The sequence below is a fragment of the Hippocampus comes genome, unplaced genomic scaffold (assembly GCF_001891065.2).
Source record: "Hippocampus comes isolate QL1 unplaced genomic scaffold, H_comes_QL1_v1.1 scaffold62, whole genome shotgun sequence".
NCBI lineage: Eukaryota > Metazoa > Chordata > Actinopteri > Syngnathiformes > Syngnathidae > Hippocampus > Hippocampus comes.
The window spans coordinates 173,884-187,695 of NW_017806062.1; the positions used below are offsets into that span (position 1 = coordinate 173,884).

General features: G+C 45.0%; 1 protein-coding gene across 2 annotated transcripts in view; it reads left to right on the forward strand.

Annotated features, from left to right (window-relative positions):
* LOC109529898 (PDZ domain-containing RING finger protein 4) overlaps positions 1-13,812 on the forward strand; it is a 172,189-nt gene that overhangs the window by 90,124 nt on the left and 68,253 nt on the right. Inside the window, exon 1 of one of the 2 annotated variants that reach the window (XM_019893414.1) lies at positions 9,172-9,425. The exons of the other annotated variant lie outside the window; for it this stretch is intronic. Within the exon in view, the coding sequence (XP_019748973.1) occupies positions 9,258-9,425 (168 nt within the window). The 5' untranslated portion in view covers positions 9,172-9,257. Of the gene's footprint in view, positions 1-9,171; positions 9,426-13,812 lie in introns of those variants that run through there. 2 annotated transcript variants of the gene reach the window in all.

A 13,812-nucleotide genomic window follows, 5' to 3' on the forward strand; every position in this document is an offset into this window, starting at 1 on the left:
AGGGCACATAGAGACGAACAACTATCCAGGCTCACGTTCACACCTAGGGCTAATTTAGAGTGTTCAATCCACCCTCCGTGCATGTTCTTGGAATGTGGGAGCAAAGCCATACCGGAGAAAACCCACGCAGGGAGAACATGCAAACTCCACACAGGGAGGCCGGAGCAGGAATTGAACCCACTAATTGTGAGACGTGACAGGTGCGCTGCTGGACGGAACCGCCCACCACTCCACCTGGAACAGAAACCAAAACAGAACCGAGAGAGACTTATTCAAATTTTTCAATACTTTTGTTTAAAAAATAAAATAAAACCTCCCAGCAGTCTTCTGTACGTTGATGTCTTTAATGGATCGGCTTTATGTTGATGTATTTAATGGATCGGCTTTTATCTCAACACGAGCAAAAATCTCTCATGCAAGCGTCAGCTGTGCATTGGCGGGTTATTGGCGGGTTACACTCTCACGAGCCTGCAATCAATGATGCGACCGATATGCGCCTTGGTTTTCGGTGACAAGTTTCACCTTTAACAAGCGCAACAACACAGCGACGCTGAAGCACGCACGGTACATGTCATGTCCTTGTTTATTGTAGTTGCTTGTTATTGATGATACTAGGGTAGCCTGTACTACCGGAGACAAATTCCTTGTGTGTTCTACATACTTGGCCAATAAAGAAGATTTTGATTCTGATTCTGAAAAAAAAAAAAATAATGGCAGTGGATGGCAACGCACATTAGGGTCCGTTGTAGTGGTTGATGCACAGCTGTGACATTAAGATGAATCCACTTTCGTAACCGCTAGCCTTGAAATTGTTCAAGAATTCAAACTTCAAGCGATATGTTTCCCCCCCGCCCCCCTAAATTTCCACGGGAGCTTTTTGAAACCACAAAGGGTCATTTATCAGAGTGTCTCCAAGTTTAGTCTATTGATTTCAAATGACACCAAAAACAATCCGCCAACATGCCTCAGGTAAAAATTATTGAGTTGCCGCTCCACGTTCCTTATCGACGGTCTGTTAGTCATGATTATCCTCTTTCGAAGGAAGGACCCTACTGATTTCCAATCTTATCCCACAAAAGATGCCTCCGCATCCCTGCAAATCGTCTATTGATTAGAACGGATGTCAGAAACAATACGGCCAGGATGCTTGCGGTCAGTCAGATCTTTGCGTGGCAGGTCCCCATTCACCGGAAATTTATTTTTAGCGTTGATTTTCCTCTAAGGAAGCAAGAGTCACACTATGAAATTGGAATTATATCCAAAACAACATCGTCGGGATGCCCGTCATCTGTGGTAACGTGTTCAGCAAGGTCGTCAGCCACGGCGTTTGCTATAAATGTAAAACGTCAACCAGAGCGCGATCCAAACACCAAATGTTAAAACGAATCAACTTAATCATCCCAAAATGAACATAACGCATCACATAAAGTCCCCATAAAACACTCAATGCACCAGAGGAGCCTCTTCTGCTGACAAATGGCCCATGACGTTAACATATGCCTCAGCCCTCCAGCTCATGTAGCGCTCGCTGTAAATCCAACACCAATATTTGTGTGTTGTTGTGTTTTTTTACAAAACTTGAGATCATCCTTAAAGACTTTGTCAAATGAATTCAAAAATGTGTTTCTGAAATCTATTATAGATGTTGAAATTTCTTTTGTAACTAGAGGCAATGTTTTCCTGCTGAGGCGTTTCGGAACTTGAAAATTTCGTATGAAGAAATGTTTGTAAGTAGAAGTACCGCTTCCCACTGCACTCAGATGTGAAGATGATGTTGTTTGTTTTGGGGGCGGGGCATAAGTAAACAGGGCTCAGTGATTCACGTGGGTCCCAGAATCCGTCGTTCCTCCTTCGACGAATGAGAATTTAAGCGCCTTTGTTCGCATTCGAGGTCAACTGGTTTAGTTGCCATGTACATGCCGACACCCCAAAAAGTCGAGTGGCCGCATCAGTGCGCCTCGTTGTCATCGAGTGTCGTACAAAGATAGATGGCTGTGGAATAATACATATAAAAGTTGAACTTTAGAGCATCTCATCGTCGGCCAGAAGTGCGCCCACCCTGAAAAGAAAAAAAAAACTAGCTAATTTAATCCTCATCAATAATATTCAGAAACAGGCAGACAAAAAAAAAAAAATTTTACAACACTTGAGATCATCCTTAAAAACTTTGTCAAATGAATTCAAAAATGTGTTTCTGAAATCTATTATAGATGTTGAAATTTCTTTTGTAACTAGAGGCAATGTTTTCCTGCTGAGGCGTTTCGGAACTTGAAAATTTCGTATGAAGAAATGTTTGTAAGTAGAAGTACCGCTTCCCACTGCACTCAGATGTGAAGATGATGTTGTTTGTTTTGGGGGCGGGGCATAAGTAAACAGGGCTCAGTGATTCACGTGGGTCCCAGAATCCGTCGTTCCTCCTTCGACGAATGAGAATTTAAGCTCCTTTGTTCGCATTAGAGGTCAACTGGTTTAGTTGCCATGTATTTGCCGACACCCCAAAAAGTCGCGTGGCCGCATCAGAGCGCCTCGTTGTCATCGAGTGTCGTACAAAGATAGATGGCTGTGGAATAATACATATAAAAGTTGAACTTTAGAGCATCTCATCGTCGGCCAGAAGTGCGCTCACCCTGAAAAGCAGTGAAAACTACTGGCTAATTTAATCCTCATCAATAATTTTCAGAAACAGGCAGACAAAAAAAAAAAGATTGACTTGGGTGTTTAATTTCACACTTGACGTGTGGGGAGGCACTCCAGAGACCCAAGCATTGTAATACACAAACTAAAAAAGTAAATTTTTCCCTAACATATTCCCTTCCGCAGTCGGAGTTTTAATGGAACGATAATTAGCTCGGAAATCAAAAACACAGATTTTTACAAGACAATGTGGATTGCCTGAAAAGCAACAGCGGGTGTTTTATCATGCAAAGCTACACACCCCAATGTGCTATTAATATCACCGGCCATGTTCCCACATGAATTAAAGATGCAGTTAATAATTTATCGTCTCCAAGCGAGATGTTTTGGTTGGCTTCCCCTCGGTTTTTGACCACCAAGCGTTCGCTTTGAAGCCTCCACCTGTGCGCTTTGCATGCCGACACAGCCGGACCGACCGCTGTCAGACCTGCCACCCCCGAGACACGACATCCGGTGACATTGATTCGTACACGTTTAATTGCTCCCAAATCAGGAGCTATAGATTCTTAGCAGACAGCGGGTGATCAGTTTGTGTATCAAAATCTCACCGCGCATTCTAGGGATCACAGCTCGGAATGCATTTCTATTACGTTTCCCACTCGATAAAGGTGCTACCCTGTTGCCTTGGTGACGGAAAGCCAGCGTTGCGATAAAGATGTCTCTTCCTCCAGCATGTGATGAGCCCCACTCAACTGTCCTAATCCGAAGCTTTGCATCCATTAAATGTGATTCTGATCTCTCTCTCGCTCTCTCTCTGCTTTATAAAATGTGGCTTCTCAGCCATGGCCTCGCTTGTTAGTTGATGCAACGGGTGGAAAAAAGTTACTGGGGAGGAAGCCGGCGTACTCTGATAAACGCCGAGCAAGCACAGAGAGAACTCCACAGAGCGGGGATTTCAACCCAGATCTCCTGCCTGTGAGGCAAAGGGCCGATGCCATAGTAACACTGAATAAATTGTGGGCTTATTCTTCATCATGTTCGCAGACTGGGACTAAAAACTGAAAGTCCAAAGGAAGTTTTCTGGTTTTACCGGCATCCCACCGCGCTCCCGTCATCTCGATCGCTAAGTCCAAGGCTGTCATCTCAGTTGTCATTGTTGTTGTTGTTGTTTTGTTTTGTTTTTTTAGATCAGTCTTTTCCTCGTCTTGGCATTCTGACGAAATCAAGCATGTTTGATGTGATCACAAGTCTTTCAGTCTTTGCCGTAGCGTGACACCACCGACAACCGAGAGATGAGCGCTCACGAAACCGGAAGCGGGCAACTTGGCGAGCAGTCACGACAGCGTGAACCCGCAAATTTCCCAGTCGTTGTAGAATATCAATCTGACACATGACTGTGTATGTACTGTATTCTGTGGCAATGACGCAATGATGTCCAGTGAGAGTGGCCGGTAACAAATACAATCAACTCAAGTCCAACTGTGGTCCGAGAACTCTGAGAGAGAACATGAACTAAAGAAGGCAGAAAACGATGAGGACGCAGTTTAAAATTAAATGACCATTTTTATTCTTTACTCTTTGTTTTTTATATTATGCACAACTCTCATTTATCGTGCAATAATCTAATTGTAACATGTATTTGTTCCGTATTTTGATGCATTCTTCCGCTTGATAAAACATGTCTAAATTTGGGGGGGGCTTGGAACGGATTAGGGCATTTACATGGAAAACGTGTCTCTACTTACAACATTTTCTCATTAAGAATTTTCTTCTAGAACATATTCATTTCGTAAGTAGAGTTCCGACTGTATTGGTAGTGTTTCCTGCCTGTCACATGTAAACAAACGCATTCAGCGTCATGTTTCTTGCTAGCAGTGCTAGTAAATGACATCGCTATGCAATGTGCGAGGTGACGTCATTCGTCCCGAGTGGAATTGAGAAGGGTATCGTTGACGCAACCGAGGCCTTGGAATTGAAAATCTGGGAATCGGTTCTTTCTAAGTCCTTTCTTGAACGCGATGCGGCGTTCTGACGGCTCGCGATTTTTCCGTGCGAGAGGGGGTTAAAAATGAATAGCGTTTTTCCCCGGCACATCTGCGGGCCTGCCAGTTTACAGCCTGGCTGTAGCTGTATTTCCACACTTGTCCCTGAAGGTTATACCTTGAGGTTTTAGGGGAGCTTAAATATCAGTTTGTCAGAAACGCAATTGAAGAGGGCTCAAAATACAGCCATCACGGCGAGGACGGATCGGCTCGCCGTGCCTTGTGATGTGAGGCCCATTAACTGGGGGAATGAACACGGTGGCGGGCTTGTTTCTACCCGAGCGGGCAAAAGGGCTGTCCGGTTGATGAACGACTGGTGGAGACTGGGAAAGGACATCGAGGAGACTGGAAGGCCGTTGATATAAATTTGATATAAACCATAGCAGCGCAGACAGTGAATTAATTGAAATGTTTTAAACTTATATCAATAAATGCAAATAAACAAATAAATGACCCCCTCTGACCCCCAGATCTTTGTGGGGGCTGAAATGGGCCTTGGCTCCCAGGTAGCTTGAACCCTGATTAAAGCACGCACTCACACTACATTTTAAACTGACAAGCATATGGCAGCTAACCGGTGGACCAACTAGAAACGTTAACAGCATTCTTCGCTTCAGTGCTCCTTCTTGTCATAAGCAAAAGACGGGACTCAAATGTTTGACAAAGAAAATCCACTTCAGTCTCGTCAGAGTCCTATCAATCTATTGGTGACCGGGGGTGGAGGAAGTAGGAAGAGGACTAACAAAAGAATCGGTGTGTTGTTATCGGTTTGCGGTTAATAATTCATAAATACACCTATTTGTGTTTTTTTTCCCCTTTGGAGTCTATCCACAGCTATTTGTCATTTTACTTATTGATCTATTTATTTATGTGTGCTCCCAGAATTGCCCTCAGATTCAGAAATATATTCCACAAGACACAAAGTATTCGGTGTGACGGAAGTATGCTGAAGTGATACATCACGACTAAGAGACAAGCTTTGTATTTTTGGGAGGAGCTAAATTTAGTCCGGGTTGTTAGTGGAAGTGATGCCGCCTCTCTGTGCATGTACACACACTTGAAGTGCGCGTGCCTCCCGGCCGCCAGCCCCCCCAAAAAAAAACGTGGAAACCATTTATTTTTACGGGGAACATAAGACGAATTTGTATTGAAATGAGTGTTAAGTGGTTTTGAGTGATATTAACGTTGGCGATTCAAAACATTTGTTAAATTTGCATTCAACTATTGATATCAACCGTGCCATTATCAATGCTAGTTTTGCTATCTGGTCTATGGTGTTTCACATTTGGTTTTAGCATCAAGCTAACAGGCTTTCTTAATTTCAGTACCAGCTAATTCTAGACCAAGTCTGAAAAGACGTTTAAAAACGTCTTTGGGAGTGAATGAGTTAAGACAAACTTATGACATAACAATAGCAAGCAATTGGTGTGTGTGTGGGGTGGGGGGGGGGGTGAGATGAATGAAACCGCCACGTGCAGAACACTCTCCAGTCTTGAGGTCGCACCGGATCTGGAATTTACCCCATCGCCATGTAAAACCTGTAACCGCAAAGTGCAACAGGAAGAGCTTTTCTCAGTTCCGATGCACTTTCCAAAGCGCATCAGTCACTCGACGCAGCCCATCGAGTGGCGCTGCTTGACCGCAGGCAGAGGGCTACTGTATCGGTCTCGCTTGGCGGATGATGAGATGGGCCATTTGGGTGACTGATGAGCGTCTTAACCTCAGGGGTCACTGATTGCCGCGTCACATTGGAATGGTCGTTTCTCCGCGCCAGCTAATAATGGACATTGTCAGCACATTCTGGGGCTCTTGTATTTCTTTTTCCGTGTCGAGAGCACATTGCATTTGACCCGAGTGTCCACATCAACTACCTAGCTCCAAAAAAAATAAAAATAAAATACTGGCTCAGACCCGCCCGCACCTTAATTGCGATTGAGCTTTGCAGCTCAGGTCAAGATGGTACGTTAAGCAAAAGAAGTGGAGCATGATTTTGCAAACATAAACCATTCCAGGAGATGATTTCATTATTATTTTCATGATCATTGAACCCCACCATAAATTCCTCCTAATCCCCATTTAAAGGTATCAGCTTTGTAATGTCTTGAAATTTTCCAACCCTACTTCTGCATCCAAGCCGCACGACGCGCAATGCCAGTCCCATTTTTCCAGGATGCTGTTGTGAAAAGAGGTTCATCCCTCCCGACATGACCCGCTCATGTCACTTTTTGGGCTTTATGATTGCCTAGCAACAGCAGAAAGCTCTCTCCTTGTTGATTCTTGAGGACGTTTTTATACGGATGGCGGAGCAGAGCGCTGGATGGTATTAGCCATAATGGTTGCCGTGTGATGTAGCTTTCTGTTTGGCTCCACTCCAGGCAGTCGCGCAAAATTAAAGCCCTGAAAATCGGATTACGGGCGTCCCCCGGGGGGGACGAGATGCCCGCCAGCCCCAGCTGATGAGCGCTCATCTACTCTATTCGGTGATGGCTGGGAGGCCAATTTGTTAACAATTATTGCTCGTTAGCGGGGCTTCCCGCTCGTCAGAGAAGATTTCGCGGCGGAGAGAATAATAGTGAAGGTATAGCAATTATCGCAGTTTGCGAGGAGCCAATGTGGATTTTTCTCTGAAATCCATATATGCCATTTGCCACTTTGCCGCCATTACCGCCACGTTTATAAATATGCAATAAGCCGTTTCCCCCCCCCAATTATTTTCAACCCCGTGTCAGCTTTAACGAACAAGGTCAATTCACGTTTGATTGTTGGGACGATTGGGGGGCTGCGACGCTGTGCGACTTAATGACCTAATCCAGCCCTGAAGATGTGTGCTTGCCTTCAAACATAAAATGCCTTGATTGAAGTTGAGACTTTTTTTTTTTCTTTCAGCTGACATTTTTCTCAGCTGCTTGACAACTGATAAAGTAGAATTATTTGTGCTTGAGGGAAGTATGTGAGGGGGAAAACATTCGAACGAAAAAAAAAGGCCAAGAAATGTCGGTGCATCTCAATAAACTAGAATGGTGTGGAGAATTTTCAAAAAATGGAAACATATCAACAGTTTCGACAGAATTTGGGGATTTCAATCGCTGTAACATAATCATCAGACATTTTTTTCAATCATGAAATATTTCACTCTGTGTACATTAAAACTGGATATGTTTTTCCACAATTATGCTCATGAAGTTTGTATCCAGTTTTTGAAACTTTCACCTCCGCCCCAAAAAAAAAAAATCTAGTGTAGAGTAACTTAGTAGTTAGACACATACACAAATAAATTCAAAATTCAAATGATCGTCATAATCATTTCCCCCCATTAGACAAATTCATCATTCATATTAATATTGTGCTTGTGGCAAAATTCATCGGTTTTCATCCACCGAAAGAGGCGGCCATTTTGCTTCTTGCAAAAAAGATGGGCGAGAGAAATATATTTTTTTATTTTCAAATGGTTTCTGTTGGAGGACAAACATGACACAAACATTTGTAACGTTTTCCAATGCTGTAAAAAATGTGGAGAACAAATGTGACATTTCAACATTTCTGTCAACGGGGATTTGAGTCATTGCCTGCGACAAACGTTTGTATTAGCAGGGCGGTATGCCAGGCAGCTCTCTGTTGGAAAGAAAAACAGCATTTCGTGTACAGTTCACTGAGCCAACTGGCAAATAATGGGAAATGTTACGGGCCGAGAGAAGCATTTGTAAACGGTACAGGTGAGCTACGATAGTTAACACGCTGCAAAAGTGCGTCCCGTGCTTCCGCGTCAGGTCTCAACGAAGGTAGCCAGTGATTTTAACAAACTCGTGTGTCTACTTTATCTTTCTGTTTCGTTCATCTGAGGGGCCGTCGTGGTTGTTGCTCATGATGGTATGCGTGTGTAAGTGTGTGCGTATGCACGCGTGCGCTAACTGGTTGATCTCGGGAGGCTGGTTGATCGAAAAGTTGATCTTCAATCCAAAAAGGTTGGGAACCCCTGCTACCCAGACGCACTGTAGGGAAAAAAAAAACCTTTAACCATGAAGGTTCATTGTGTATTTGAAGCCAACTTACTCATTTTGATAGTAAGCTAATATAGCTAATATAGCTACATACAGCATGTGTTGCCTTCCATTGTAAGGCATATATAAGGTTTTGAATTTTTTTGCGGCTCCAGAAATTTTTGTTTTTGGTCCAATATGGCTCTTTCAACATTTTGGGTTGCCGACCCCTGCGATAGATAATCCACTTGTGAAGCAGTCGAGTCAGTGAAGTCACTGGAAAGCTCCTCACACAAAAGAGCCTCGCCATCAAACTGCGCATCAGTCGTCAGGTTCCCGCTCCCTCATCCCCTCTGACTCCGCCTCCCCCGCTCCGGTCCCCGCCCTCTCTCCCATCACCCACCAATCCCTCCGCCTGAGCCACCCGCCTTATTATTCATGAGCCGCGAGCGTCGTCGTCACCCCCCCTACCGTACGGAGGAGCGTCCCCCGTGTAGCCACAACTCCGGCGTGCCAGCGCGCGTGCGAGCCGAGCGCAGCACAACGGCGGCGGATGCTGAAGCTGCGCGCACCTCCCCAGAAGATGCTGGCTGAGGAGTGACGGATGAGAAGCAGCGCGGCGTGGACCCCCAACTGCCCCCTCTCCCCCTTCGTGTCCGTCACCGGGGAGAACTGGCCGCTCGCCGCTCGCTCGACAACTATAATGGGCTGCAATCTGTGCACTTTACAGAAGCGCGAGGAACACTACAAGCTGCTGTATGAGATTGCACAGGTGAGCTGCTGCTGCTTGTTGTCGGTGGGGGCGAATGAATGACGGCTTCCAATGAAACACGAAAGAGAGAGAGAGAGAGAGAGAGAGAGAGAGAGAGCAAGAGAGAGAGTGTGAGTCTTCTTTACTGGCCAGCGGAGCTGATAAGAGTTCATTCATCGCGCTGGAGGGGCTGTGCTGAGGGAGCAACTTTTTCTTTTATGGAATAACAGCCACCCCAAGGCGTCCGGGAACATTCCCACGGTGGCGTCGTGTGAATTTGTCACGCCTCGCTTCAGGGCTGTTTGAACTCCCCCCCCCGCCCCTCCAAGGGCTGCATGCAATGACACGTTACCTGTGTAATGACAGTGGTGATTTAAATGCGGAAAAAATGGAAGGGCGCGAGGACGACTTGGCGGGTCTTTGACTCTTACTTGCATGCGTGAAACAATCCATCAGTTCTGCCAGTTGTTTTGCTTTGTGTTCAAGGTGATCAGGCAAAGTGTTTGGGACTCGCCCCGGATTTTAGCGGGACTATATCTCACTCGAATAGATCGATCCCTGCATTTCCAAGCACTTAATTGAGGATAATTGTTGTGACATGCTCACAAATGAGACCTCGACACGGAGCAGGAAGTGGAGGAAGCCGCTTTTGCTTCCGGTCACAGAATTATCTTGATTCACCTTTTACAAAGAGAAATGTGCCTTTCTATTTGCATATCTCGAAAAAGCTTTACATCACACCAATGTACTCTAAAGTTCCAGGCAAATGCAGTTCAATAGGACAAGGATTTCTTGATCCAAATTCCAACAACATATTTAAACGGATGTAGATTTCATCACCAATTTGGGCTCTAATTTTTGGCCTCTGGGGGACACCTACAATGGTTGTAAATTGGGGAGGGGGTGGGCATGTCAACTTTAAACTCAATTTTTCTTCTTATGTATTTATTTATTGAGTTAATTGCATTTTTAGCCATTTATTGAAAGAAAAAAAAAACAAGTCGAATGTTTGTGCTCCACTTTTTTTCCCCACCACATCGCTCTTGAAATATTGGTGTCAGGCACAAAGCAAAAACAAACAAAAAAATCTTACAACGAAGCACTCGCAAATCAAGATGGCCTACTGTCGTAATTGAATGTTACTCTCAACATATACGATACAGCATAACGGTGGCTCGTGAGGTAAGACCAGCTTTCGACTAAGCTAACAAGGGACCAGTGAAATTTACCCACCAGTTACTTGTGTTATTAAAACAAAGAAATTGGCTCTTTGGCTTTGTGTCTTTTGAACAAAAGTGGAATTACAGTATATGCCAATAGGGAGAAACATTATGACATGATTTTTTTTTTAAGCTACTTACTTAATAGTACATTCGGGACAATCGTCAAAGTGGACAGGGACAAGGTTTTCTCTGGACAGTTACGGTATTTAGTCCACTATTTTAATCTACGGCTGCAGACGCGCCGTCGCTATTCATATGCAATGCAAAATAGCTCAAAGATGATGTGCGTGTGTGTGTGTCATGCCTGATACACAACCAAGCGCTCACCTACCCACCTCCGCCGCCTCTCAGCCACCGTGTTCAAGTGGCGGGCTAATAACTGTAAAGCAGCCCCCGTTCCTTCGCCTTCTCTCTCCGTAGCGCCTTCCTTCACGCCACTGTGATCACAGCTCTCATTAGCCGTTTTATACAACCGCCCCGCGCATTAATTAGACAGGGGGGGGGGGGAAATATCCTGCGCGAAGCATCGCTGTGAGTGGATACGGAGGCGGCAAACAAAAGACGGCTCAACCGCTGCCTGCCTGCGCAACTTGACGCGCTGCCAAAACTCGGGCCAGCCACGGCTATTGTTGTTCACTTTGCAAGTGTGCACGAGGCGGTTCGTTTTTGGAAGAATTTAATGTCTCATCCGCTGGGGGTCTATTAACGATGCAAACTGTATGGATTGAAGTATTGGGACACAAGACGTTGGTCGTGTCTCGGTTTAATGTACATGGCTGACTTCTCAATATAAGCTTCAACATAAGCCATTTAGCGATCGTAAATATTGAACAAATTCAGAACATTTCTCAAGCGGATCGCCGAGTAAAAAATTTTGACAAGGGATGCACGATAACACCCCCCCCCCCGTAGTGTCTCGGTTTAATGTACACGGCTGACTTCTCAATATAAGCTTCAACATAAGCCTTTAGCGATCGTAAATATTGAACAAATTCAGAACGTTTCTCAAGCAGATCGCCGAGTAAAAAAATTTGACTTGGGATGCACGATAACACCGCCCCCCGCTCCTCACCGGTACAGGTACAGGTAACCGATAACTTCTCCAGTCCAATACCAGTACCGATAACCGATTTTTAATTTTCTTTTAATTTTTTTGTGTACCATAAATATGTGAGGATCAGTTATTGCTTCTGAAAAGATTAAGACTTTTCAATCCCGCTTCTGACCACTGTAGCGGTATAAATTGATATCAAGAAGCGGTCAGCGACAACACGCAGTCGCATGATTTTTGCTACCTTCGAAACGCTACTCACTCAAAAGTTCTGATGCGTATCAGTACCTCTGAATAAAGTTGGTCGCGAAACTTTTTACGACAAAGTATCAATATCATAAATATTGTTTCTGGAGTTGAGAAGACTGTGGCTAATTGTACGCATGATTTTTGCTACCTTCGAAACGCTACTCACTTCAGACCATGAGACACGATGAGCAATCTCAAAAGTTCTGATGCGTATCAGTACCTCTGAATAAAGTTGGTCGCGAAACTTTTTACGACAAAGTATCAATATCATAAATATTGTTTCTGGAGTTGAGAAGACTGTGGCTAATTGTAAGTGTATATTTTTGTTTTTTGTCGCCACATCATGAAATTAAGGCGGAGCCTCGAGCCCTGGTTCAAACAAATGGCTTATTGTCATTTATGAAGTCGCGCGCGGTGTCGCCACATTAGCTGTTACATCATCAACTCTTAAAGTGACAGTAACCACACCAATATTTGAGGCGGATCTTATTATTGGCCTAAATTGCTGATGTCGGACCAAGGCAAGTGACCAAATTTTTATTTTCCCCCCTCCAATATCAGTCCAACAATTATCGGTCTGATCGTTATTGTGCATCCTTACTCTTAACCCGCACCACACGATAATCGATCAGAATTATCTTTAGTGTACGTACTCTGCTTGACCAGTACAATTCCGTGCTTCCAACTTTGCGGAAACTGTTTGGAGAAAGAACATTTCTGTTACGCATTGTGCAAAGCCAGGAAGCCTTGGATGACGAAAGATTTTCCCCAGAAGAATGTAATGAGAAACCGACTCCCTAGTATCCCCCCATTGTCCAGAATATTTCTCCATAATATCTCGCAAACAAAAGGCAGTCAAAGCAGTATAAAGCGTAGCATTTGAGAGCATCTATCCTCCGCACAGCGCGTACCCTCCGCGCACACAGTGTGCTAGCAGGTAGCCTTTTGTGGCGAACCGGCAACAGGGATTAGATCCACTAGGTGGGGGTTAGGCCGAGGAGGTGACTCACTGGTGGGAGAAGATCTCAGCCGAGTCTGTCCGCCCGCTGATACGCTGAGCCGCTTTCGATGGGAGTCACAACATCAGCATCTTCTCTCCGATCGCCCACTGTGAGGGCCAGAGCTGCGAAGATGCTGCGGGATACAGATTGTGTGGTGAACAGGGAGGAAGTGGGTCTTGGAAAAAAAGCTACTCTTCAGGCAAGTCAAAGGGATAGGCGAGAACCCCGAGTTCTTACCAAGACATTTTTGACAATTCTCTGCTTCCGATTCTTTGGAAACGGTTTGGCAAAGGGCTCCAGTTGTCATTTTGGTAGCTCTTGGGTTTCATTTTAGCGGTAACCTATCACGTGACCGAGAAGGGCCACCTTCGCCTGCGTCAGGAGTGACACAATGTAGACGGATATCATAGAGAATCCGGGCATTTTTCAAAATAAAACATCTTTCAGGTTCCGAAATGAATAAAACAGAAGCACCAAATCACCCCGTAAGTGATCAGTAGAAGTGTGTTGTAACAGCAGGAGGCAACTCGCATCATGACCTAATCCTCACTTCTCATCTGTCCAATTGTCTCAGTTTCATATATTTTTTTAAAAAATATATGTACAGCCCCTCCCTCCCCCCCGCTGTCTTCTTCTCAGATACCTATAAAGAGGCGCGCCGTCTTCCCTGCCGATTCTACGGAGTTGGTGCAATGTGTAAATGCAAATGAGGCAGATGTGGTTTTGCCGGCGTCACAGCGTGACCGACTGCCCCTTGATTCGGCTAGCAGAAGTCGGTCACGGCGGTTGGTTCACCACCGCCGTCCTCCCTTTCCCCACACGCGCACAGACGGTTTTGATTCCCCCCCCCCCCCCCCACCCATCCACTCCACTCCCCCCTCCCC